General features: G+C 36.5%; 5 protein-coding genes across 7 annotated transcripts; 4 read left to right on the top strand and 1 right to left on the bottom strand.

The window, feature by feature from the left end:
• Nucleotides 1–361: 361 nt before the first annotated feature.
• Nucleotides 362–9736, top strand: LOC109598518 (neurexin-4). Of its 3 annotated transcripts, none has more exons than XM_049965690.1 (10): nt 362–447; nt 738–842; nt 4298–4494; nt 4859–5000; nt 5064–5434; nt 5597–5773; nt 5830–5991; nt 6043–8320; nt 8373–8510; nt 8565–9736. In XM_049965690.1, the coding sequence occupies exons 1-10, from the start codon at nt 390–392 to the stop codon at nt 8753–8755; spliced, it is 3819 nt and encodes a 1272-aa protein (XP_049821647.1). In that variant the 5' UTR covers nt 362–389; the 3' UTR covers nt 8756–9736. The 3 variants fall into 3 exon arrangements, with proteins under 3 accessions (XP_049821647.1, XP_049821648.1, XP_049821649.1); XM_049965691.1 differs by lacking the exon at nt 4298–4494 and adding an exon at nt 3674–3870; XM_049965692.1 differs by lacking the exons at nt 362–447; nt 738–842 and adding an exon at nt 3784–3870.
• Nucleotides 735–2306, top strand: LOC109598519 (L-aminoadipate-semialdehyde dehydrogenase-phosphopantetheinyl transferase). Its single transcript, XM_020014432.2, has 2 exons — nt 735–842; nt 1221–2306. The coding sequence occupies exon 2, from the start codon at nt 1263–1265 to the stop codon at nt 2091–2093; it is 831 nt and encodes a 276-aa protein (XP_019869991.1). The 5' UTR covers nt 735–842; nt 1221–1262; the 3' UTR covers nt 2094–2306.
• Nucleotides 9737–9769: 33 nt separating the features above from the next.
• LOC109598488 (CTP synthase) lies at nt 9770–12646 on the bottom strand. The gene is made up of 7 exons (XM_020014399.2): nt 12409–12646; nt 12092–12262; nt 11819–12036; nt 10819–11363; nt 10457–10761; nt 10071–10397; nt 9770–10006 (listed from the first exon to the last, which is right to left on the bottom strand). The coding sequence occupies exons 1-7, from the start codon at nt 12581–12583 to the stop codon at nt 9909–9911; spliced, it is 1839 nt and encodes a 612-aa protein (XP_019869958.1). The 5' UTR covers nt 12584–12646; the 3' UTR covers nt 9770–9908.
• A 2406-nt stretch (nt 12647–15052) lies between these two features.
• On the top strand, nt 15053–16270 carry LOC109598498 (ribulose-phosphate 3-epimerase). Its single transcript, XM_020014410.2, has 3 exons — nt 15053–15400; nt 15456–15788; nt 15847–16270. Exons 1-3 carry the CDS (start codon nt 15164–15166, stop codon nt 15961–15963), a joined length of 687 nt encoding a protein of 228 aa, XP_019869969.1. The 5' UTR covers nt 15053–15163; the 3' UTR covers nt 15964–16270.
• A 355-nt stretch (nt 16271–16625) lies between these two features.
• LOC109598521 (SR-related and CTD-associated factor 4) lies at nt 16626–26962 on the top strand. Its single transcript, XM_020014434.2, has 14 exons — nt 16626–16768; nt 16919–17206; nt 18175–18334; nt 18770–18849; nt 20004–20182; nt 20243–20399; nt 20907–21095; nt 21666–21954; nt 22010–22218; nt 22277–23088; nt 23183–23431; nt 23490–23969; nt 24873–25117; nt 25179–26962. Exons 1-14 carry the CDS (start codon nt 16739–16741, stop codon nt 25634–25636), a joined length of 3825 nt encoding a protein of 1274 aa, XP_019869993.2. The 5' UTR covers nt 16626–16738; the 3' UTR covers nt 25637–26962.
• Nucleotides 26963–27032: the final 70 nt, after the last annotated feature.

Genomic DNA, 27032 nt, shown 5'->3' with positions numbered 1-27032 from the left:
TACGTCCCTAAGAACTTTCTATTTCCCTTACAGTTTCCTATGTTCTTTAAATTAGTTGTATCATTTGCCTATCTTGTTTTACCATCAATCAGTTGGTTCATATTTCTATACACATATTCGACTAGCGTAATACGATTAAAAATGTTATAAATTGTTTTCAGTAACCAAAATTATTACCCCTTTCTGTTAAAAAATACGTTATTTTAGAAAATGCTACCGAGACAAGTAGTTCAAATGTAGGCAAACACCTCAGACACACCTACATCATTCTGTTCTTGTCTAATACACGCTTTCGACGCATCTTCCACATCAAATTAAGAGATTTTGATCCCTTCCTCTTTAGTTTGTCACCGTTGTTGGGTGTAACTGTTGGGTTGTGTCATGTAGCAATGGAAAACTATATTATTTATTTAGTTTTGTTCATTTTCATTCAAAAAACTACAGCAGGTAATTAATATAATTACATTTTACTTATACCTATATTTGAAAATCAAGTACTTTATGAAAAAGCTTAGTTTGACCACGATTTTAAATGTCCATGTTTAAATGGCATAAACAATCAACAAAAATGTAATTTTGAAGATATTTTAAAATCTCAATTCTTTTATTAATGCATTATTTGATTATACATTATAAAATACGTTTTAAAATCCACTTAGAAATGTTATGAAGAATAAACTAATAAAATTCAATCCAACATGAGTCATATGAATTTATTTATTAATTGACCATTTCAGAGTTTTATAATGAGTATGAATGCAATCAACCTTTATTGGAACGAGCTGTGCTTAAAGCTACCTCCTCTATGGCTGAAAGGGGTCCACAAAATGCAGTGTTGTATGGTAAGTGACATTGTTAATTTACATTGTATTGAAATTTATAGCAACTCATGTTTGTGGAATAATTATACATACAGATTTGTGTGTGTGTTGATTAGAAAATACATAGTGACAGTTTTTAAGAACCAAACAATTTTTTGAAATAGTTTGTGATAAAAAGGATTAACATTAACGAAACCACCACCATAAGAATATTGATTACTTATAAAAAACGCTACATTGGGACAAATTTATCATGCAAGAAAACTAAATTAATTAAAGCATAATTGGGAGGCTTGCTTCTATTACAATTTGCATAATAAATGTAAATATTGCATGCTTATTAACAACAAGCATAATTGTCAGCATCAGTTTAAAGTTAATTTAGTTTTCGTTGTTTAGGTTTCCAAAACTGAACTGTCCAATTAAAAACCGAAGTTAAAAATGCCTTCAAAAAGTATACGTTGGGCCTTCAACATATCCAAATGGAACCCGTCACATTGCGACATGTTATTGGCGACCTCGTACGTACAAACGGAAGAAAAGGCCCGTTTGGGCAGATTTGTTTTCAAAAAAGACTTCAAATCATCCCTAGTCGGTCGACTAATGATGAGAAAGTTCGTCAGCAATTTGTCGAACAAACCGTACAACTCGATACAGTTTCTCCGCGACGAAAAGGGTAAACCCTACCTAGCAGACTCCGATAATTACCCTCAATTGAACTTTAATGTGTCCCATCAGGGTGATTACGTGGTATTAGCCGGTGAAAGTTCCGATAACAAATTGGGGATAGACGTTATGAAACTTGAATATACGGGTGGTAAATCTTTGAGTGAGTTCTTCAGACTGATGACCAGGCATTTTTCGTCGACGGAGTGGCGTACTATTCGGGATGCCGGCAACGAGAGGGCTCAAATTGCCATGTTCTGTCGCCACTGGTGCTTGAAAGAGAGCTACGTTAAGGCCATAGGGGTCGGGATCACCGTCAATTTGCAGGACATTAGTTTCAAGATCAATACCAAATTGCTGAGCAAATGTCACGTTGTAAAGGACACTGAACTGTTTATAAAGGGCGACAAGCTGTCCAATTGGACGTTCCAGGAGATGCTACTGGATGATGAACATTGTACAGCTGTTGCTATCAATAGTGGTGATGTTGAAGACTGTGTCTTTAGGGAACTGACATTTACCGAATTGGTGGCAGATGCAATACCGTTACTTGAAAAGGACGACGTGTATTGCAATAATTTTTTTAAGAAGTTGGATAAAAAATAGGCTATAAATAGATTGAGAAATGGGTCAATTTAGTTAAATTACAAGTTTTCTTGCGTGTTGCATGAGCTCTTACATAGTATGAAATGGGGTTAATTAAATAAGACTATAAGCATAAAATTACCACAAATATTTAATTTTTTAAGGGTTTTCATAAATTGTTAATTTTAGTACATATAGGTTTATTAAATGGTTAATAAAGTGTTACATAACTGATGTATTTGATTATTCCACAAACGAGTTACTAACAATTTGTTTTATCAATAGTGATTCCGTAAATGTTTAGTAGTATCAGGAAGTAGATTGGCACAATGTGTATCCCCTGCATGCAATGTGTCACTTATGTTATTGATTGCATGATATCATCAGAGGGTTAATATTTAGTTTTATACGTTTTCGATTTTAATTTTTCCAAATTTTTGTTCCTTATAGTTTTTACGATGTTGCTTAGTTTTTGCTGTAATCTGATATTATCCGTATTTTGGATCTATTAACTAAATGAGGAGAAAAATTATATAACATGTCATGGTACACCTATAAAGTGAAAAAGGTTACATTATTAAAAAACACTTTGGTAAACAGGGTAATTCCCCTAAATGATTTACTAAAAATTTATAGAGAACGGAATAAGGCGTTGATTTGAAATTTTTATAACATGATTTAACTAGAAATGTCTTTAGGGTCACCAATTTTGGAACAAAGGTTATCTCATAATAAGCGATTATTATTACTCCAAAATTTTATATAGGGTGTTCGATTTTTACCTTTAATTTTTAGCATTTTAAAATATGAATAACTTTGTTATTTTCTGTGGAACACCATGTAAATTTTAATGTAATTAAATTCATAATTAAAAAAGATTTCGATTGGTATAAATATTCCTTATATATAAAATAATATTCATTTTAAAGAGACTTATTATTATTTATCTATTTTTATATTTTATGTTAAATAATCAATATACGAAGGAAAGATTTCAGTTAAACTTCATTTTATGTATAGGGAGAGCCTATCGCAAGATTTTTTAATTTTAAATTTAATCATATTAAACTATATATCGTGTTTCATTAAAAATAAAAAAAAATCATTTATAATTTAAGATACACACACAAAGTTATAAATAAACGAACACCTTGTATAACATTTGGGAATACTAATAATGGCCTCCTATAGAATGATTCTTGGTTAAAGTGTATACAAAAATAAAGTTTCCAGTAACAAATAGGTGGTTTTACAGACATTTTAGTTAGATCTTCTACTTACCAAATTTTTTGGAAAAAAATTAATAATTCAAAAACCATTGGGTTTAGGACCTGGTATAGCCAATTTATGTGTCATTACATGTAGAATGTAAAAAACAAAAAATATTCAGGGTGTATCATTGAAAATAATATATTTGATGTTACTTCCGGTGAAACAGGAAAAGAATTTGTTCAAAAGGAATTAGAAAAGTAGTTATTTCATCTCAATATCTTTTTCTGTTATCTATGAATTGTTAATGAATAAGTTAGTGAATCACCCAGTGTAATTACCATTACATGTTTAGACAAGTTTTAATCGTGATAATTTCATGAACAAAAAAGGTGGTAACGCCTGGAGCGCCCACGAAAGTGACTTTGACCAGCAACTGATCATTGACTTGGGCCAAGTGATGAACGTGACGAGAATCTGGACGCAAGGAAGACATCACAGTAATGAGTATGTTATGGAGTACGGCATAAGCTATGGCACTAATGGGCTGGACTACGCCGACTACAAAGAGTCAGGCGGTAACACCATGGTGAGAACGACACTTTAAAGGGATCAGGATGTGATAAAATATTGACCACAAAATTGTTTGCTATTCAAGTGGTTGATAATATTTCATCATTTCATCCATATTGTATAAAAGTTCTCATTGTTTTTGTTTTGTTTTCTTTTGTTTTTTTTTTTTTGTTTTTTTTTTTTTTTGTTCCCGTTCCCCGCTTTAGTTATTCACTTGTATTTGTGAGTATACAGTGTGTAAAACCAACCAACCAGTTAGTTGCATGTTTGCTTGCCTATATGTACGTCTGAAAACTGTTGCTTGCTTGCTGTAACTGTAATTAATGCTTGACTAACACTCGATCTGCGCCGCATCACTTTAACGTTAAGATGTGTTCGTAAAGTTAACGTTCATTTCACCCTCACTACACTAACTACATACATTTTCTTACTCGCCAACTTAGGTGGATCAGCTTGGACTCCGGAAGAAAGTACATATTTTCATTTTTTAACAATCAGTCTTGGTGGAAGGTTTGAAATTCGTTCGATCGCAACGCAAGGTCGAAGTGGTACCAGAGAATTTGTCACGGAATATGTGGTTCAATTCTCTGACGACGGTGAAGGATGGAGGAGCTTCACGGACTCTCAGGGAGAGACAGAGGTGCATAGATTTATTGGGGCTTACTGCACAATATAGTTTTTGTCGTCAAATAAGGAGACAAAACCTGTGTTGTGCCCCTATTCACGTTCTTATCACAAGGTTGATAACAGTTTCGTTTAAAATATTTTACTAAAATAACACTGTAAACAACTTTAACCTTTTTCTCTTGATCAATTACCTTTTCTCAGAATGAAAACGACTCTACTTCTTTCATTCATTTTAAGTTTATCTTTACAAGGTTGGTTTAACATTAAAATTAATTGAAAAACATCCACCTGAAGAAAACAAGTGAAACTGAAACAATAAGAGCAGTTTTTCTAAATTAATGGAAACCACTTTAATTCAACACATTGCAAAATTCTAGATGTTCAGAGGTAATTCAGACGGTGACTCCGTGTACAAAAATGAATTCGAAGTGCCGATAATTGCTCAATGGATTCGAATTAATCCAACCAGATGGAGAGACCGCATATCTATGAGAGTAGAGTTGTTCGGCTGTGAGTACGGTAAGGCTTTAGCAACTGGCTTTAAAACAACTCGCCTAAAATTACTTGGTTTTCATATTACAGAGGCTGACGACATGTACTTCAATGGTACAAGTTTACTTAGGTTAGATTTATTGAGAGATCCGGTGTCAGCATCTAGAGAGAGTATAAGGTTTAGATTCAAGACTACGGCTCCCAATGGAGTTATGTTGTACAGTAGGGGAACACAAGGCGATTACATAGCGCTCCAGCTGAGAGAAAATCGCATGCTTTTAAACATTGACTTGGGTTCTGGAATTGTTACCAGCTTGAGTGTTGGTAGCTTGTTGGACGACAATATTTGGCACGACGTTGTGATCTCTCGCAACAGAAGAGACATTCTGTTTTCTGTGGATAGGGTGGTTGTACAGGATAAAATTAAAGGAGAATTCAATAGGCTCAATTTGAACAGAGATGTATGTCACTATTAATTACTATAAAGGGTGATTTACCTAACTTAATGATTTGAAGTTTATTGAGAATGAAAAAAGGTACACCTCTTTTCGTCTTCCATAAACTTCTAATGAATAAGTTAGGTGAATCACCTAGAATCTTGTATTTTATAATATTACTTTCAGTTTTACGTTGGTGGTGTTCCTAACATGCAAGAAGGTCTCGTTGTGGTGCAAAATTACACGGGATGTATCGAAAATTTGTACCTTAACTCAACCAATTTAATAAAAGACGTGAAACAAGCCTTCGAGTACGGCGAATCTTACAAGTACGAGAAAATAAACACAATGTGGACTTGCCCTGTAAGTCAATGGAATTAATGGCAATTAGAGGAAGATATTATTGTTAAATATTTCAGGAACCTCCAATTATTCCAGTCACCTTTTTGACCAGAAGATCACATGCCAGATTAAATGGATATGAAGGCATGAGCTCAATGAACGCTTCATTCGCATTCAGAACTTACGAAGACAACGGTTTATTGATGTACCACGCCTTTGCATCATCAGGTTATGTTGCTGTAAGTATACAAAAATATTAATAAATCCTTTTATTATACGTTTCATTTTAGATTTACTTGGAAGAAGGCAAAATCAAAGTGGAATTGATAACCGGTAACAATCCGAAAGTAGTATTCGACAATTACGACGAGGCCTTCAATGACGGCAGATGGCATTCTGTAGTGTTAACGATCCAGAAGAACAGTCTTGTCTTATCAGTGGATTACCGTCCAATGAAAACCGTCAGGCTGCTCAAAATACAAACAGGCGCCAAATATTTCATCGGTGGTGGCGTGACGGTTGCCCTAGGGTATTCGGGCACCTTTATCCCCGGATTTATCGGTTGCATGAGGACCATCGGCATCGACGGCAACTTCAAGTTGCCCACTGATTGGACGCGCGATGAATACTGTTGCCCGGACGAGGTCGTCTTCGACTCCTGTCGCATGTCCGACCGCTGCAACCCCAATCCTTGTCAGCACGGCGGAGCCTGCAAACAAAATTCCGTCGAGTTCATGTGCGATTGTAAAGGCACCGGTTACGGCGGTGCCGTATGTCACACCTCCATCAACTCGTTGTCGTGCGAGGCGTACAAGAACGTTCAGTCGACCGGACAGCGTGCCGACATCAAAATCGACGTGGACGGCAGTGGACCGCTGGCACCGTTCCCGGTGACCTGCGAGTTTTACGCCGACGGACGTGTGGCCACGGTCCTGCATCACAGTAACCAAGAGACCACTTCCGTCGATGGTTTCCAGGAGCCCGGCAGCTTCCAACAGGACATCCACTACGAAGCGGACGACGATCAGATAGCTGCACTCATCAATCGGTCCACCACTTGCAAACAACACATTCAGTACGCCTGCAAGAACGCCCGACTCTTGAACTCGCCATCTGAGGAGGGCAACTTCCATCCGTTCTCCTGGTGGGTGTCCAGGCACAACCAGAAAATGGATTATTGGGGTGGAGCTTTGCCGGGATCCAGGAAATGCGAGTGTGGTATATCGGGCACCTGTATCGATCCCACCAAGTGGTGTAACTGCGATGCTGCCTCTGACATTTGGCAAGTCGATTCTGGTGACATTTTAGAGAAGGAGAATTTGCCTGTTAAACAACTGAGATTCGGCGACACTGGCAGCGCCTTGGATGAACGAGAAGGCAGATACACCTTAGGTCCCCTGTTGTGTGAGGGTGATGACCTGTTTAACAACGTCGTGACTTTCCGTATCTCAGACGCAACTATCAACTTGCCAACATTCGACATGGGTCACAGTGGTGACATTTACTTTGAATTCAGAACGGCTGTGGAGAACGCCGTACTATTCCACTCCAAAGGTCCTGAGGATTACATCAAATTGAGCATCGTGAGCGGCAACCAACTACAGTTCCAATATCAGGCAGGATCTGGCCCCATGGCCGTCATCAGAGAAACATCATACAAACTAGCCGACGACCAGTGGCATTCCGTATTGGTGGAAAGGAACCGCAAAGAAGCAATGATTGTGGTCGATGGAGCCTTAAAAGCTGAAGTACGGGAACCCCCAGGCCCAGTACGTGCACTGCATCTGACCTCCGAATTAGTAATTGGAGCCTCAATCGACTACAGGGACGGTTTCACCGGTTGCATCCGTGCCCTGTTGATCAACGGTCAGCACGTCGACCTAAGACGTTACTCCCGAATGGGTCTCTATGGAATAACCGAAGGTTGCGTCGGTAAGTGCGGCAGCAACCCGTGCTTGAACAACGGCACCTGTCATGAAAGGTACGACGGCTACTGGTGCGACTGCAGGTGGACCGCTTTCAAGGGTCCCATCTGTGCCGACGAAATTGGCGTCAACCTCCGACAGAGTTCTTTGGTTAAATACGAGTTCGACGGTTCCTGGAGGTCGACCATCTCCGAACACATTCGTGTCGGCTTCACCACCACCAATCCCAAAGGATTTTTGTTGGGATTCTCGTCGAACATCTCCGGCGAGTTCCTCACAATTATGGTCTCGAACTCTGGACATTTAAGGGTGGTATTCGATTTCGGTTTTGAAAGACAGGAAGTTATTTATCCGGAGAAGCATTTTGGTTTGGGACAGTTCCATGACTTAAGGCTGTCAAGGAAGAATGCGGGTGCGACTTTGGTGATGCAAGTCGACAATTATGAACCGAAGGAATTTAATTTCAACATTAAGGCGTCCGCAGATGCGCAATTTAATAACATTCAATATATGTACATCGGCAAAAACGAGTCTATGACGGAAGGATTTATAGGGTGTATTTCGAGGGTGGAATTCGATGATATTTATCCGCTTAAACTGCTGTTCCAACAGGAAGGGCCCGGAAATGTTAAATCTCTTGGAAGTAAGTGACAAAATAAGTTTTAAATTGAGCATTTGTTCATTCATATTTTTAGCACCATTGACTGAGGATTACTGTGGCGTTGAACCTATTACTCATCCACCCAACATTGTGGAAACAAGACCACCTCCCATTGTTGACGAAGATAAATTAAGAAAAGCTTACAACCAAACTGATTCAGCTATTTTAGGAAGTGGGTAATCTAAATTCATTTCTGAGGAACTGATTTAAATTAATTGTTTTTCAGGTATTCTTGCAATAATTTTCTTGGCGCTGGTCATATTAGCGGTAGTTATCGGTAGATATTTACACAGACACAAAGGAGAATACTTGACACAAGAAGACGCTGGTGCCGATTCAGCAATAGACCCAGACGAAGCCGTTGTTCACGGGACAACGGGTCATCACGTCCAGAAGAAGAAGGAATGGTTCATTTAGTGAACTGATGACTGCAATGCTACACGTTGTGTGACTCCAAGATATGACAAACAATTGAAGACTTTAGAGCAGAAGAATAAACTTCTGTTTTAAACTCCTCAAATATCCATAGTAATGTAAGCTAAATTGAAGCAATTATAAATGCGCATTAATCTCAGGGAATGTATAAATTCTCTATAGCATAACGATTTAAAATTTCTCTTGCCAAAGGCTTTCGTCATATTTTGGATAATCACTACGTTTATTAGATAAACTGGGCCTAAGAGTACAATTAATGTTATTCTGTTTTGAATATTTAAAGCAGACGTTTATTATATTCTAACACATTTGATTAGTGCTCGGAATTTGGAGTATTAAAATATCATTCTCTTTAATATTGACAGTATTATAAGTCGACAATTAAATTATGCAAATATTGAAATATTCAGATTATGTTTTTTAAATTTTTAATTACATATTGGAATTAAATTCCGAGCCCTACTTCTGATATTACATATTTAAACTAGTGTTTCATTCACGTTTTATCACAACTAGATACTGCTGGACAAAAATTGGTGGTATCTATGATTACTTACAATGTTGAATAGATTTTTTATCAATTCCATATTTATAACTATAGCATTTTGATATTTTGCATATTTAGAAATACACTCTAGATGTTATTTTATCATATACATAATTATGAAATTATAGACTTATATTTTAGATCTTGTGTTCAGTGTATATTTTGTGGTACATTCTTATTTTTATATTAATATTATTAGTATTATTTTTTCCGTCCATTTTGAGTTTTTTTATTTATATTTTATTGTTGTTTGGTTGTACATATATAGTTTTAATGCAACGATCTTCCAAATTACGAGATTTATTTAGATAAGTGCCTTCACGTGGCTCTTAATTTTTTTTATTCTTTAATGATTACTGACACCAGTAGCCTGTAGAAAATGTATTTTTTACAAAATAAACGTTAAGGTTCTTTTACGAAGTTATTTATTTTTAGAAATAAATCACGTGTTAATAATTATTGTTTATTAAAACAATATTACATTTTAAAATGTATATGAAAATAAATTCAATTCTTAAAAATAATTGAAATCATAAAAATAAAAACAGGAATTAGTCAAATCACAATTCTGAAATACTTGGATATTCACTAATTTAAGCTTGAACTGCTGTACGCACTGCTGTCTGTGTCATTGGCAGATAAATTATTTACCTTCACTGTAAGTTCATCAAGCATCTCATCCCCTTCTAAAATTAAATTAAACATAGATTTATTAGATTATGGTCAAGAAACTATCTGTAATTTCATTACCTGAATCATAATATTCAGATTGAGGCTCTCTGGGCGAAAATTTGCAACCCTTCGCCAAATAACCCTTCAGCTTATCTTTGGCGGCAAGGATAAGTCCAAGGAAGGGCGGCGATGGATTCAGAGGCCTTGACAAATATTCTGGATGATATTGGACACCCACGTAATAGGGATGTTTTTCCAGTTCGAAAATTTCTAAACGTTCTCCGTCTGTGCTAGAACCTACGAATTTAAGTCCGCTCTTCTCCAACTGTTCTAAATACTTTTGATTTACTTCATATCTGTGCCTATGTCTTTCATATATTGTATCTTTGTTACCATACAGTTGTTCTGTAATTAAATTAAAGTTGTATACTTCAGTTAATATGAAGTTAGTACCATTCACTTACTGATTTTGCTGCCTTCTATGCAGTTTCTGAAAATTGTAGGTCTCTTGCCAAGCCTCATGGTTCCTCCCTTTTCTGAAGTGTTGTACTCAGGCATGTCTATTATGACTGGATTTTCTATATCCTCTACGACTTCTGAGGAATTAGCATCCTTTAATTTGAGAACGTTTCGTGCGAACTCGATCACAGCAGTCTGGAAGCCCAAACAAATACCCAGGAATGGTTTGTTGTTGGTTCTGCACCACTTGCACGCCACCATTTTACCTTCGACGCCTCTCTTGCCGAAACCTCCCGGCACAACTACAGCGCTGCAACGACATAATTGTTAAAACACCAAGTTAACACAAAATAAAAATAAAACTTACTCGCACAAACACAGAGAATGCCAGGCATTGTGATATGAAACTGGATCGTCGTTCAACATGGTCTCCTCCAAGTTGGAAGCTTCAATAAATTTGATTTGTACCTTGAATCCAGCCTTAATGCCAGCATGATGTAAAGCCTTGGTGACTGACGTGTAAGAATCTTCCAATCTCGTGTATTTGCCGACGATTGCCACAATAACTTCACCCTTCAAGTGCTTCATTCGTTCACTCAGATCTATCCACGCTTTCATGTACCGTTTCCCCGTTTTTGTGACGTCCAAACCTAGTTTGAGACGCTCGTTCAAGTAGGACGACATACCGTGATTTTCCATGAATACCGGGACTTCGTATACAGACGACAAGTCTGGTATACTGATGATTTGCTCAGGGGCTACATGGCAAAAGTTGGAAATCTTGTCTTTCACACTGTCTCCAATTGGACGTTCGGACCTACATACTATTATATCGGGGGACAGACCCAGTCCTCTGAGCTCCCTGACTGATGATTGTGTTGGTTTGGTTTTATGCTCACCAGTAGTTTTTGGCTGTTAAAATAACAAGATAGATATAAATAATGTATTTATAAAACAGTGTCCCATAACTACTGATGGGCGACTTGAAGGTGTTTTAGTAGATTGTTGTAGGAAAATCTATTTTGTTCTTGATTGTACCATTCAATCATATCCAAGGCCACAACATGTTAATTGAGCTATTAGACCCCCGAAATTTAATCAGTCAATACTCAGGTCAGGTTAGGAAGCAATAATTGGCTTCATGGTTAATTTAAAAGCTACGAATTATTTGATTGTTGAATTCATTCATAACTATGACTAATTTTTGATAAGAACTACCAAGGCTTAAATTATTGAAGTGAATAATAAATTATATGAAACAGAACTGATATACTTAATTTATTAAGAAATTATTTTTTTTTTAATATTCATTTTTATAAAAAATATAAATAAAATGTTTATACAAAAACCTAAGTCAAATAACTCACCTGTGGTACAAGTGACACATGTGCCACACAGAAATTCTCTCTCTTCACCCTGAATTGAAATTGCCTGAATGCCTCAACAAATGCCATGCTTTCAATGTCACCAACAATGCCTCCCAATTCAATAATACAAACTTCAGGCACCTTCCCAGTCTCTGAGACTGGTTTGTGTGCCACCTTCTCCACCCATTCTTGTATGGCATCTGTGACATGTGGTACAACTGTAAAAATATTAACAATTAATGTGAGTTTATGTAGTTTTAAAATGGTACATACCTTGTACTGTTTTGCCAAGATAATCCCCCTGTCGCTCCCTATCAATGACTTGTTTGTATATTTTACCAGTTGTGATGTTGTTCTGTCTGTGAAGGGTGATGTTCAGGAATCGTTCGTAATTGCCCAAGTCCAAATCCACTTCGCCCCCGTCGTCCAACACGTAAACCTCGCCTAAAGTAATTTGAGGTTAGGCGCCACAATGCGTAAAAACATTTTATAAAAATAAACTAAAGCGCAATAACAACTGCACGTGTTTAACCGTACGTAAAGGACGATAATAAAAAAGTAATATGCGACGTTGTTTGGGTGATATTTACCGTGCTCGTAGGGAGAAAACGTGCCAGCATCCAAATTGATGTACGGATCAATTTTAATGGAAGTTACTTCGATGCCGCAACTTTTTAATATAGCTCCGAAAGCACTGGATATAACTCCTTTACCGACGCCGCTGATAACGCCGCCAGTCACCAAAATATACTTCATGTTCGACATTGTTGGACAAAACGCGGAAATAAATGTCTACCTCTTACTCGATTCGCATCTCAAAAAACATGTGGTGCTGTGGCGCGGTTGACGATCAGGTATGCGCAGTGGGCTTTGAACCAATCACGTGACAGGTTACAGCGGCAAAAATGATTCGCGTGGTTTAATTTTGTTTTGGGGATTTTTGATCGTTGTATAAAAACTGAGGGTGCTTGACTGTGCCACCAAAAATCTAATTAGGCTTTTGCAAAAGGGTAATTGTAATTATTGACAGCCACCTCAGATGAATTTCCAAAGTAACTTTAGTTGCTGAGTAAATTATAAATAAAAAAAAATAAAATTGGCAGTTATAGAGACTGCCGATAGAAGTAAAAGTTTAGAACTTTTAGTATTAAATTTTGAAATTTCATAATGCTTGAATTAAATTAACATAATCAATCTGGTTTTCACATCTATTGACACTCTGAGCAACAATTATATGGATGTTTATGTGGTTTTTTATTATTGAAATATATTACGGGCTGTACAAGATCATGAGAAAATATAAATACAATTTAATTGAAATAACAATTAATACACAGTCATATTATTTAAATTGTTTGCATCATTGTCATCATTAATTTCAACAATACTTAGACTTTTTGTACTTAAATTATTTCATTTTGTTCTACAAATGATACAATAGGCTTATGGTAACTAAAGTAAGAAATGAAAATGTTTGATTCAAATTTATTTAAATATCGCGCAAAAGCGGCATCGATTGCCAATTTATGTTGTGTAAGTACTGAGACTTCGATCATTGGACATATTTAAATAAATTTTTCACTAAATCCATTCAATTTCACTTATAAAATATACACAACACTATACGTCAACTGTATAGCTACAGATATACTGGTATAAGCATGTCGGTGACGCGAACGCTCGGGATTTCACCCATCCAAAAGTGTTTAAGGCGCACATCACACTGCGCATGCGCCAGTCATAAGCATGTCAATGACACGAAAGCATAATAATTCCCTACCAAAAAGTGCACAACGCGAAGTTTTACACTTCTAAAAATATATTAAATATACTATTATTTGTTAGGAAAGGTTAACAGTTCACACACTTTTGTTGACGGTATAAAAAACAAGTATGTTTTACTTTTGCTTAATAAACATCTTTCCTTCGATTGTAATTGGAACCAAAATTTGTACAACCCGTCACTTGATTTCAATAGTGTCTTGAACGATTATTTAGGAAATTTACCTTCTACACTTACCCCCCACGATATTTGAAATAACACACTCAATTGAAAATACAATAAAAAAATGTAATAAAAAACAAGAAATTTTATTGACAGAAAAATTGGTAAAATCAATAAACTACATTCTTTCTTGTTCTCTAGTTAAATCTATTAATTGAATCATTCAATAAATTAACAAAAGTTTCAAAGGATATATTTCAGTCGAAAAAACATTGGTATCATATTCGAACAAAACTAAAAGTTTGCACGTAAATGTATTAAATATCTTTCAGAACTTTGGCGAAGGATACATTAAAGTGATGAATCCATGTTCAATAAAAAAAGATCAGATGTTAAAAAATACATTCATCGTTCTCCTAATAATAGTTTGGATCCTAGATTTACCACAAAAATTTTGAAACGCGATGAAAAATTTTTGGTTTGGAGTTCCTTCCTTGGAATGGTATAGGACCACTCAGTGTGATGTTAAACGACATGTATACCGAACAGAGGGGGTGCTATTGTTCACGGAAGTAGGAACTTTATTAGAAGCAACATCACAGCACAATATTATCTTCAGGAAATAGTAGAGCTGAATGAATGAATAGTGGTATATATAATATTGTGTAATTATTTTAAATAATATGTAGAATATTTTGATAACATTTAATTGGAGGTGTGCGATTCCTAATTAACGTTAAGAGGGAAATGTGTGGTATTTCTCTGGCCACCACTGTATATATTTTCAAACAAACAATTTCCTGTCTTAACCTTATTTCTTACCAATTATAAGTTGATAGGAAAGATCATTTTATCAACTCAAAATCAGTTCTGGATACTATCGAGATAAAATAAAAGTTTTAGGGTCTCTAGATTTGCACATTTATTATCGAAATCATCGATGTCCTTTTTTCTCTTTTAAACATATTTAGGAAATATAGCAATAATATATGTTATTTCTAATAAAGGTTTTATATCATATTTTTTTATTTTCTCTAAATTTTTATAGCTAATTTTCCTCAAATATATGGATGTTAACAATTCATATTGTCGTATGTTAAAATAACTAATTTTCAAATTTATTTCAAACAAATATCTTAAAAAATTTAGTCAGTATTCAGGAACTATAGAATATTCTAAAACTCTTCTTATGCAGAGATGTTTTATTAAACTTTAATTAACACATATTGATCATTAACCGAATATGCTCCTTATCAACTCCCGAATAAATTTAGAAATGAGATAAAAGTAAACATCTAGAGCATTAAACCGAGTGGTCACCTTCAAATCATCGTTGTTCAATCGAAACCGTTGATCAGATTTATAGGTTAGGCTTAGTTCGTTCCGAGGACATTCCTATAATGGCTCACCACCCAAAATGTAGAATCGGCCCTTCAATACTGAACGCCGACCTGTCCCAACTGTACGAAGAGTCACAAAAATTATTGGACAATGGAGCCGATTATTTACATTTGGACGTCATGGACGGAAATTTTGTGCCTAACCTAACATTCGGCCATCCCGTTGTTAAATGTTTAAGAAATAAAATTAAAAATGCATACTTCGAAACCCACATGATGGTGGCGGAGCCACAAAAGGTAAGCAATTATGTGTAAGAAAATGGGAGTATATCCAACAAGTTTGCATTTAAAGTGGATAGAACCTATGGCAGATGCAAATGTGGACCTTTATACCTTTCACGTCGAGCCCGTACTCGACGAAATAATCCCTTTGTGTCGGAAAGTTAAAGAGGCCGGAATGCAAGTAGGTCTTGCACTCAAACCGGGCACTGGGATTGAAGTGGTGAGACAGTACATCTCTCATGCTGATGTGATACTTATAATGACTGTGGAACCAGGATTTGGTGGACAACAGTTCATGGTAGATATGATGCCCAAAGTACAATGGCTGAGACACAACTATCCCACCTTGAACATTGAAGTGGACGGTGGTGTTGGTCTAAATACAATTAATGCATGTGCAGAGGTATATCAAAATTATTTAATAAACTATCAGTTGGTTGTTTTATTTCACGTTTTTTTAGGCGGGTGCTAACATGATAGTATCAGGAACAGCCATAATACAATCATCAGACCAAAGATCTGTAATTGCCAGTTTGAGGGAAACAGTTGAAAGTTCAATACACAAATGCAATGTTTAAGCCTATCACCTACAATGTGATCCTAAGTAGGTAATTTGAAGACATTCCTTAACTGATGGTTGTTATAATTTTTTTTAATGTTGACTTTTTTACAACTTTTTTATTGTTGATTCTTTTATAAACTAGTTTTGGATGTGGTTTACAATTTAAATTCTATTTTTATCAAGTTTCCTATTCGCAATAAAAGTAATATAGAGAAATAAGACTAATTATTGGAATATTAGGACATGGAAATGTGTATATTATACGAATTTAAAATCTATAAATCATTATGCATTATATTATTTAATAAACTTGTATCAATGTTTGTCTGTGTATTATTATACCATAAATGTTGAGTATGGTTTATTTCTTGTACACAAATAACTTAAATTAATGTAGGTAATTGAATATCTTATTTAAAAAAATAAATACCCCTAATATAAACCATGAGTTAGTATTCACCAGTGGCGCCGCAGGCGTTAGAATTGACATAATCCGTATTTAATACAATACCTGTGAAACGAAGTCCGAACAATGAAAGTTTTATATGTTCAGATGAACTCGAGCATCTAAAAAAGAAACAAGAAAATTTGCGAATAAAGGGGTCGTTGACAAATACGCATGCGCCATCTCTGTATTACGTCACTAATTCACGAATCGGCAAACGATTTTGATGAGAATAAGATGGCGTCTAGTGCTTCTATTTTTGGCATAATATTGAAATAGTTCGCCGAAAATGTTCCATACTTCCCATTTACATAGCTAACGAATACTGAAACACCAAACAGCAGCCATGGATGCGGTTAAAGCCTTCAATGCAGAGGTAAATAACAAATATTCCTCGTTTTCCCAATTCACACAAGCTTCTTTCCGTTTGCGCCCCGAAAACTGGAAATAAGCTAAAAGTATAGTCGTATACCTTTTCAAAATGAATTGTTATAATCTTTTATTGACGCATTGTTGTTATTTTCAGCTCTCTGCCCTGTATGAGGTGAGACCTCCAATATCCAAAGCCAAAATGACTGCCATCACGAGAGGTGCTATCAAAGCCATAAAGTTCTATAAACATGTAGTGCAAAGTGTGGAGAAGTTCATTTTAAAGTGCAAATCTGAATACAAAGTGCCTGGACTCTATGTAATAGACAGTATAGTGCGCCAATCGAGACACCAGTTTGGTGACAAGGATGTGTTTGCACCCAGATTTGCCAAGAATATGCAACAGACATTTGTTAATCTTTTCAAATGCCCCGCTGAGGACAAAGTAAGACATTTATCCTTAATCCACGCCCAATTTATTGAGCCTCAATCTTAGTTATAGACTTGTAACTTATAGTTGAGTTTTTAAAAACCATTTAAATATTGGTTGGATAATACATGAGTATTTATTGAAGCCGGAAAGTGATTAGAATCATAACTTAAAACACCATTAAATGAATCACCTTATTAGTATAGAAAAATTTCAGTATCTTATGTGTTATGTATAATCTTACTTATTCGTAAACTGTTTTTTAAATGTAAATATTTTGATCATGTGAACAAGCAATTTATCAGAACTTCATTGATTTAATAAATAACTATTTTTTCACTTCCTTCTTGTTTAAAACTATAAAACAGTAAACTAAAAAATGTTGATGAAATGTTTTGTGAATTTATTATATTATTAAAATTACATATATTGAAGTTAATAAAAATAGGTATAAAAATAACAAATAATCAGTTAACTGTTTGAAGTTTTAATATAATAATATGTATAAAAATAAATAATGCTTATGTTCAGTATCTTATTATTAATTATTACATTAAAAATAATGAATTGTTTAATTGAAATACATTGTTGCAGTTATCACTGACTATTTTTATAGTTTATAATTTTTTTACTTGTCAATAATATTAACAATTAAATAATTGGTAGTTATGCAACAGTTATTATTTTTAAAATAAAATACATAATATAGATAAATTTTAATGTAGTTAAAGAATTATTCCCTCCTAATTTTTATTTCATATATTAACATTATTAAATAACATTAAGTTTGTATTTTTTTTAGATAAGCACTGCATCAAAAAAGCTTTCTATTGTCTAAAATAATATATATTAATGTACTGATAAATTGATGCATAAAAATAGCAAATTACTTATTCATAAATTGTTTTACAAAATCAGTGTATTTTAAAAACAATAAATGATAGATTGATCTGTAATTTAATCACATTGTTATTATTTTTCAGAGTAAAATAATCAGGGTTCTGAACCTTTGGCAAAAGAATCAGGTGTTCGCTCCAGAAGTAATACAGCCCCTGTTCGATCTGACGGACCCCAACAACCCGATCCACAAAGAATTAGGCACGCCGATGCAGTCGAACGGAATTAATCAAAACGCCGCAAAAGGTTGGTAACAGCTTTGGATTTCATTCAAAGAATTAATATGTGACATGCCAGTTACAAAACGTTTTGGTCTTTTTTTCTGGGAGCATACTTTAACGAAACTATTATGAATGGACTTTTTTTCCTAATAATTTTCGATGGTCCTATGATGTGGTTTAATTTTCACCTGGTTGTATTGTTAGTTTAGCAGGTAAGTCGACGCATCTTGGGACAGGTGAAAGTAATTAAATAATATCATAGTTGTTTAATTGAAACGAAATTTCTAATACATCGTTAATATTCATTAGTTAAATAAAAGTATATTGAGGGACAGTGTTTTGTTGCCGATTATAAATCATAAAATTCACTTTAGGGTATGGGGAAAGAAGTCCATTTGTCTGGAAATTGTTGGCATGTCGCGATGCGCTGGTATTTGTCTAAATAAGTTGTTCATATTAGGTTCCCCCGCACTGCAAAAGACACCGACCAAAGGAAGTCAACCGCAAGGGAATGAGGTCGCACACGGAGCTTCGAATTTGGTACACACATTGTCGTTCCGAAAAACACATACGCCCCGAAGAATTTTACTTTCGATCCGTTGCTTAGTTGTGGGACAAACCATATGATTTGCTTAATCATTGTTGGAGAAAGATTATGGATTAGGCTGGAATATATGCGTCTATTCCGTTTAAATGAGGAAAAGCGACCCCTAATTGCTCTGAGTTTGGATGGCAAAATTCAAGTCAGACGATTAGACATAAAAAAGCATAAATAGTGAGGATATTACACAATTTTATGTGAGAAAGAACTATAAGCATGGCATGATGCCACAAAACTACGACTGTGACTACGAAAAAAAAATTAAAACAATATCTGTTACAAATGAAACATAAATATTCCTCTTATCACACTATACTTTATTATTATTCATGTATAAACAGTTGTTACATTAGTATTTCTAATTAGTCATACTACTACAAAATAGAAAAGTTTATTTTGATTACATAGAAACGATTTAATTAAATGAAAATATCATATCTTTAAACTTCCTTTAATGTAAATCAATTTACTGTTAATCATATTTGAATAGTTAGAATCAGTCATCTATTCATGATAGTTGATATTATGTAATTTAATAAGCTATATTCCTGTTTATTATTGTTTATATTCCCAGAAGTTTAGTGTTTGTTATTGAGAATGTTAAAGGAATTATGCAAAATCATTATCAAAGCAATATCTCAAAAAAATAATAAAAGTAAGAATAAATATTGAAATTTCAAGTCAGGAATTATTGTTCAAATATAATTCTACATTTAATAATTCACTAATTTGTTTTGAATAAAGTTATCCTCATTTCATTAAGAATATCAAAATTTTTGGCAAGAATTGCAATTCTCAGTTTTTTAAATTAATTTCTTGTTGAATTTGTGAATATTTGTATTAGAATAATAGGTGTCGTAAGAGAAATTAACGCAGTAAAGGTCACAAAGAATGAACTGACGTAGCCTGAACAAAAACAAGTAAAAAAGTATGGTTTTCCCACACTATTGAATAACCTTTAAGACAAATACCAGTAGCATGTTGATAATTATAATTTAGTTTTAAGAGCCTTATTGAAACATGTATAATATAAACTCTATTTCTAACAACAGCCAGTTACACGTTTAATTAACACGTAAACTTTTGATTTCAGAATTTGACGGACCCAGTGATTCTGGCCCAGCTTCAGCGCCTGTTGCAGAGGGGCGCAGACAATTCGGGTAAAGCGGACGGTCAAGTGCACTTCGACAAGAAACTGCTCGATTATGATTACGGCGACGATGACGAAGAGGTCAATCCGTCGCCGCGTCCTCCCGCCGATTCCGTCTCGAGGTACCGACGACCAGCATCCTCTTTCGAATTTGTTCAAGCCTGAGTAATTTTTTTTTGCAGTCTTCTTGCGAATCCTGAGGTGATCAGACATCTGCAGACGATACAACAGGGCATGCAGTCGAGTCACCCCGACATGGACATGGACAAGATGAGGAAGCTGCAGGAAATGAAGCAGCAGGAAGACGAGTTTGAGAAACACCTCGCACAAACCGTGCCGGTGAGTAAATACTAATGAATATAAGGATGTTGTTTGCTTGCTTTATTTTTATGTTGATTTGCCGTAAAAAATGGTTTCAATTGACATTAATGACCATAAAATAAATTGTTAATCAATATCGTATGAATATTTAAAAGGAAAATCGTCCTTTATCAGTAATCCTAGCAGTTATAAAAGTAGATGTTGTAGTGCAATATGGCCATTCCAATTATATATAAACTTGTTTCTGCTGATTATCAGCCAACAAAGTTAAGTTTTATTTACTTGCTTAATTGTTTTATTGTACGTATCAGTTTTTATGCGCTTAATTGTTATAATTTAATGGCCTGCGTTTCACTTTCTACTTAAAGATGTATGCGCTGTGACTAATGTCGACTTTAACTTTGCTTCCTAATTACTAATTTAATTAACGGAGGTTAAATTGAAAACTAAATTAAATGCAAATCGTCACAGCGCAATCATTGTTTCGTTCGCGGGAATGTAAATTGAAAATTTTAAATGAAACAGAACTTGCCGTTCGCCGCGGAGTGCGATTTCAAACCGGGCGGCAACGCATCGGTGATGGGCGGCTATTATCTGCCGCCCGGCCAAGACCTGACCCTGCCGCCACCCGGCTACAAGACCGCCGAGTACGACATGTCGCAACCCAACAACGTGGACTATAGCGGCGGCAATAACACTAGTGGAGACGTCGAAGTAAGCACAAACAAAAAAAAATGTTAAGATGTATTCGTTGTAGTAGACAGAAAGCTTTTAATCAGTTAACCTCGAATTTTTCGCATGCAGTGTTTATTTTTTTATTAACAAATTTTCGTTTCATTTTACAAGATGTAAATTTTAATATAGTATTTTGAAGTTAATAATATAGTTTAGTTTTTATATGAACTATCACTGATATGAAAAAGAAAAGAAATGTTTAAGTGTCTCGAATAACGTTGAAATTTACAACAGTGATCATGTCAAATAGATTTTCTTACAAATTTTGGCAAATTTCAGGCCTAAATAATATATTTTTACAAGAGCCCATTAAATAGTCAGGCAAAGAAAGCGTATTTTGATGTGTTTTCAGTAACACTTAATGCTAGAAAATTCATATTATTGAAGAGAAGGCGAATAAATAACGAATAACTTGAAAACCACATAAAATTGTACAAAAATCTTCTTGAAAATATTCGTACTTAATTTGCCAAAGTCTGTAAACTGATGGTATTAATACTGGCTATAAACCGTTTATGATTGTTCGAAATTCAATAATATTTCCTTTAGGTGATCACCCTGGATCATGATGATTCACGTAGCGTCTCGCCCGACGACCGATACAGAGATCGTAGACGACGAAGCAGATCTCGGGACAAATCGCGGGACCGAGGCAGAGACCGCGACAGGGACCGAAGACGACGGTCCCGCGATCGGTCCAGGTCCAGAGGCAGAAGACACAGGTCCCGTTCCAGAGATCGGAATCGGACCAAAGAAAAGGAAAAAGAGAAAGAGACCGAGAAAGACAAAGAGAGGAAGAAGCGTGGTCTGCCTGCGATCAGAAAGGAGAATTTGAGCGGTAAATAATGTTAATGTTCATAGTGTGGATGTTTGCTGAACTAATTTGTTTGCAGTGTGCAGTACCACGCTTTGGGTTGGACATCTTTCGAAACTGGTTCATCAGGACGATCTGTCGAATACGTTTGGCGAGTTCGGCGACGTGGTCAACATAGATCTGATATCGCCTAGGGGGTGTGCATTTATTGTTATGCACAGGAGACAGGACGCGGCCAGGTGTTTGAACAAACTGAAAAACCACGTGCTTCACGGGAAAGCAATAACGGTAAGTCACACATCTTGCTAACAATTTAAAAGGTGGACCTAACTTTGAATCTGTTTAGTTGGCTTGGGCCCCCGGTAAAGGTGTCAAAGGCAAGGACCTAAAGGATTACTGGGAGGGCGATCTGGGCGTGTCGTACATTCCGTGGAGCAAACTCAAGCCGGACATCGATTTGGAGATGCTCGAGGAGGGCGGCATGATCGATGAGGATACGATGCCCGAATGGATGAAGAACAAAATGGCAGCAATGTCTGCCACTCGCAATCCGAACGCCGCCTACATGGCACTGACGGACGTGACAGGGGCCAATCCCGCACCGACCGTCGACACTAGCCAACCGCCGCCCATACCGGGTGCCGGCCTCCTTCAACCGTCGCTCACGTTGTCGCTCATGAATCCGTTCCAATTCAACAACAGACTGTTGGGACCGGTGGGCATGAACGTGACCGGTATGATGCCGCCCAACATACCGATCGGTGTGCCACCACCCAACATGCCCACGGCGGCCATGATGCCCAACCAACTTCTCGGCTTGGGTTCGCCGTTCCAGGGGCCGCCAGGCATAATGCAGCAGATGATGGACGGCAAAGCCAGTTCGCAGTCATCGGACTCGAAAGGGTCGTTGTTGAACATGACACAGCCTTTTGGCATGGTACCTCAACCTCCAGTCGGCTTGCCGGCACCTCACGATGATAATATGGACATTGAGATGGAGGATGCGGAAAAGCCGGAAGTTAAGCCATTGTCGTTGAGTGAGCAGTTGCAGGCGTCGATGAATCAGTTTAACAGGGATGGCGACAAAAGAGACAATGGCCGAGACGAAAGGGGGAGGAGGCGGTCAAGGAGTAGAGATCGCGACAGAGATCACAATCGGTAATAAAATGACTAGTTATTTATTATCATACTAACATACATAGTATACTTTAAAATAGGAAATATGCAAAAATATATATAATTCAATTTACAGAGACAGAGAGAGACGTGGTAGCAGAGAAAGAGATCGGGAACGGCGTGACTCTAGGGATACGAGTCGCGGAGGGCGGGGCGATGGCCGTCGTGAACGCAGGGACGATCGCCGTGACCGGCCGAACCGCTGGGGTGATCGGGACAACGGCCGCCGCGACAATCCCGGCAGGGAGAACGACATCGAAGGTCGCAGAGATCGAGAGAAAACGCTCAACGATCGTCTACAGGAAATGGCAGGAATGCCCGACAGGTAATTGAATCTATTGTGCACGTTGACTATTTGAATTATAACATTTTTCCTCGTTTAGGTCGAATGACCGTCCGGGAAGGGAACGTAAAGTGTCGGAGTCCGGTTCCGTGAAGAAGTTTGGCCAGGAATTGGCGCCGCCGCCTGACCCGGCCCTCTTTATGCACGGTGCCGGAGGCCCGCCCGGCGATTTCGGTCCGCCTTCCGGCGCCGACTTTGGGCCGGCCGGACCCGATTACGGGATGCGTGGACCGCCGATGCGTGGTCCACCGATCGACGATTACCCGCCTGATTTCAATTCGCGCATGAACGGTCCGATGATGGGTCCGCCAGATATGATGATGGACGGGCCGCCGGATATGATGGACGGACCGCCGCACTTGATGGACGGGCCGCCTCACTTGATGGACGGACCGCCTCACTTAATGGACGGGCCGCCCCATTTGATGGATGGACCGCCTCACTTAATGGACGGGCCGCCCCATTTATTGGATGGGCCCCCACACTTAATGGATGGGCCGCACATGGGACTACCTCATAGGTATGTGACTGCTTCTATTCATTGAAAGGTTTTTTAATTATGCTGAAACGTATATTAAAAATATCAAGCCCTCTGTACAAAATGTAGGACTACAGAATCTTTAGATCCTTGCCTAACGTGTATATCAAAAATTTACTTTCCTGTATTAAAATTGGTGGTTTTACAGACATTTTAGTTAGACCATTACCCTGTCAAAATGTTTGGAAAAAAATTAATATCTCAAAAACTATTATGCTTATGTATAAGACCATGTCATGTCATTTGCAATTGAATTTAAAAATAATATACAGTGTGTTTCATTAAAAATAATAAATTAATGTTACTTGAGATGAAAAAAATGAGATTTTCTTCAAAATAAATTAGAGAAGTAGTTCAAATCAAGTTATCATTGCTATAGAAATTTCATATTAATACAGTTTTCCGTTCTTCAATTAGAAAATTTGAGTATGGCCTGTTCTATTGTCAATTTTGATTTTACATACAATATGCATTTTTATACCACTTTTATAAGGAGTGTTCTGTAAAGTATTCTAGTGAGAATTGTCTTAAATATTTAATTATCTTCTACACCTCTCCTTGTTGGCTGTCATAGGAATAGATAAATAATAATGATATCTTATGTCAAAATTATATATTAATCATGCCCTTAATATTTTGCATCTTGACAAATTTCTTATCTATTAAGAGACATTTGAAACATATTTTATATGTGTACAACCTACAACTTTTTTGGAATAATTTAGACAATACAATTTAAATAATTCTTTATTTCAAATTATTAAATAACACATCGTTATTAACTTACAGAAATTACATAAGTTTATTAATTGAATTGAATTTTCATTAGTTAACAAAAAAATTTAGAAACTGAAAAATACCAAAACAATCCATGTATTCTTTAAGGATGCATCATGACGACGGCTTCCGAAGAGGCGGCAGACGCGGCGACTACCGCGACGAATTCGAATCGAGGATGCGCGGCCCCCCCGACTTCTACCCACGCGATGACTACGGTCCTCGCGGTCCGCCCCATATGCGCGGGGGCCCGCCGGACTTCGGACCTCGCGGTCCTCCGATGATGCGCGGCGACTTTGGGCCCAGGGGTCCGCCTCGGTTCGGGCCACGGGGACCACACATGCGAGCCAGAGGTCAGTATTTCGTTGCGTGTTTGAAAAGTCCGTCGTTAACACAGTTGTTAATTGTTTTTAGCACCCCGATTTGACAGTTTTGGTCCGCGATTCGACGGTCCGCCGGACTTCTACCGGGGTCCCGGCGGTCCTAGGGGACCACCGCCGCCCGGTATGTACGACGAACCGCCACATCTTATGAGACATCGGGGCGGCCCGCCGTTCGACGATCGCCGACGAAGCGGCCGATCCGATTTCCACGAGTCCGACGGTCCGCCGGTCGAGAGACCGGAACGGCGTAGCCGGTGGGGTAATGATACGCCAACGGCCGACGAGGTGCCGGTAAAACAGGATGCCGAAGAAGAACAAAAGGACGAGGGCAAAGGTGGTAACTGTACGCCGTTGGTGGATGAATGTCCGGTGCCGGGAGAGGAGCCCGTATCTGTGCCTGTAGTGGAGGAACCACCGGAAGAATGTGCACCACCAGCGGAACCGGAGGCAGCGCCCCAAGAGGAACCTGTTGAAGAGAAAGCTGAGTAACATAGATTAAGTGGGAAGTCGTATGTTCTAAGCAATTGGTTTTCACGACAAGCATGCATATTTCAGAATATAAACTGGTTGTGTTAATTGATTGTCTAGTATGTATAATGTTAAAATCATTTTCTCTAAAATATCATTAAGTGAGGCAGTTTGAAGACGAGATAAAACGCAATGAAATCAATTTTAGTGCGAATTGTAATTTAGGCAATGAAAGTTTTTTGTACATAATTATTTTAAACAGAGTTCTATTAATTGAAACATTGAGAGCTGTAAGTGGAACAAACTATTGAGGCATTCAGTAGCTGTGATGTGAGTGTAGTGAACACAGGTGACCCCCACTCAGGGTTTGTCTTGTTTTTATATCAATAAGGTGCAAATAAAACGTTTTTATTTATTTATAAAAATATTTTAGTCTTTTTTATCAGAGTTAAATTTGTTAAGTAAGGATTATTATGGGATATTCAGCAAAAGGTAGGTCTCTTGTGTTCACCACAGCTGAGGAGGAGCTCTTGGTGCCTACCTTCAAATGGAAGGATAGGTACAAGGTATGGTTCAAGTTCTCTATTTTTACCGCAAAATCGCAAAATTTATAGTAATACAAAAATCTATTTTTTATACAGGATATGTCACATGTTCAATTTGACCTTTAAATTGATCAATTACATTTAATTGATTATTAATTATTTAATTAATATTTAACATTTTTGTATATATTACACAATTAGTAGATCAAAGATTATCATCTAATGTAATAATCAAAATTCACGTATGTATGTCATATTCATATTACAAATTATTATATTTTGTAGGCAATCACCTATTGCATTATAACAATGACTATCCTGCTTCAAATATCATTTTCATGTGCATACCTTTTTTTATTTTGTATTGCTTTAAATTCCATTACCTTGATTATTAAAAATCAACATTCATCGATATTGAAGATTTAATAAATTTTATTTAAATATTTATATAATGGACACAATTCTTCAGTGTCGATGTTTTTGTAAATATGATATGCTTTATAATATTCTTATACTACTATAAAGTATATTATATTATATTGTTTTGACATTGCTAAAAGCTCTTAGATTATATGTAAATAATATCTAATATCTTGAATTTTATGTTTTAAACGCATATAGTTCTAATGAATAACGTGTACATAAAAATGTGTACGTGATTTTAAACGAGTTATTATGTAAGTGCATCAATTATATACCTGATTTATAGGTAATACCTAATTATATACTTGAAAGGGATTACATGTTTTATTGGTTTTTATGTATGTAGTTAGTATTGAAAATATAGTTGTACTAAATCGAAGTTTTTATTTTTTAATAATTAAGTTCGTGTAGATAGATATAAACAATTTCGAATGTCAAAAATTGTAACA

The sequence above is a fragment of the Aethina tumida genome, chromosome 3, assembly GCF_024364675.1.
Source record: "Aethina tumida isolate Nest 87 chromosome 3, icAetTumi1.1, whole genome shotgun sequence".
NCBI lineage: Eukaryota > Metazoa > Arthropoda > Insecta > Coleoptera > Nitidulidae > Aethina > Aethina tumida.
The sequence above is the reverse complement of the archived record's forward strand: the minus strand, read 5'-3'. Positions and strand labels throughout refer to the sequence as shown.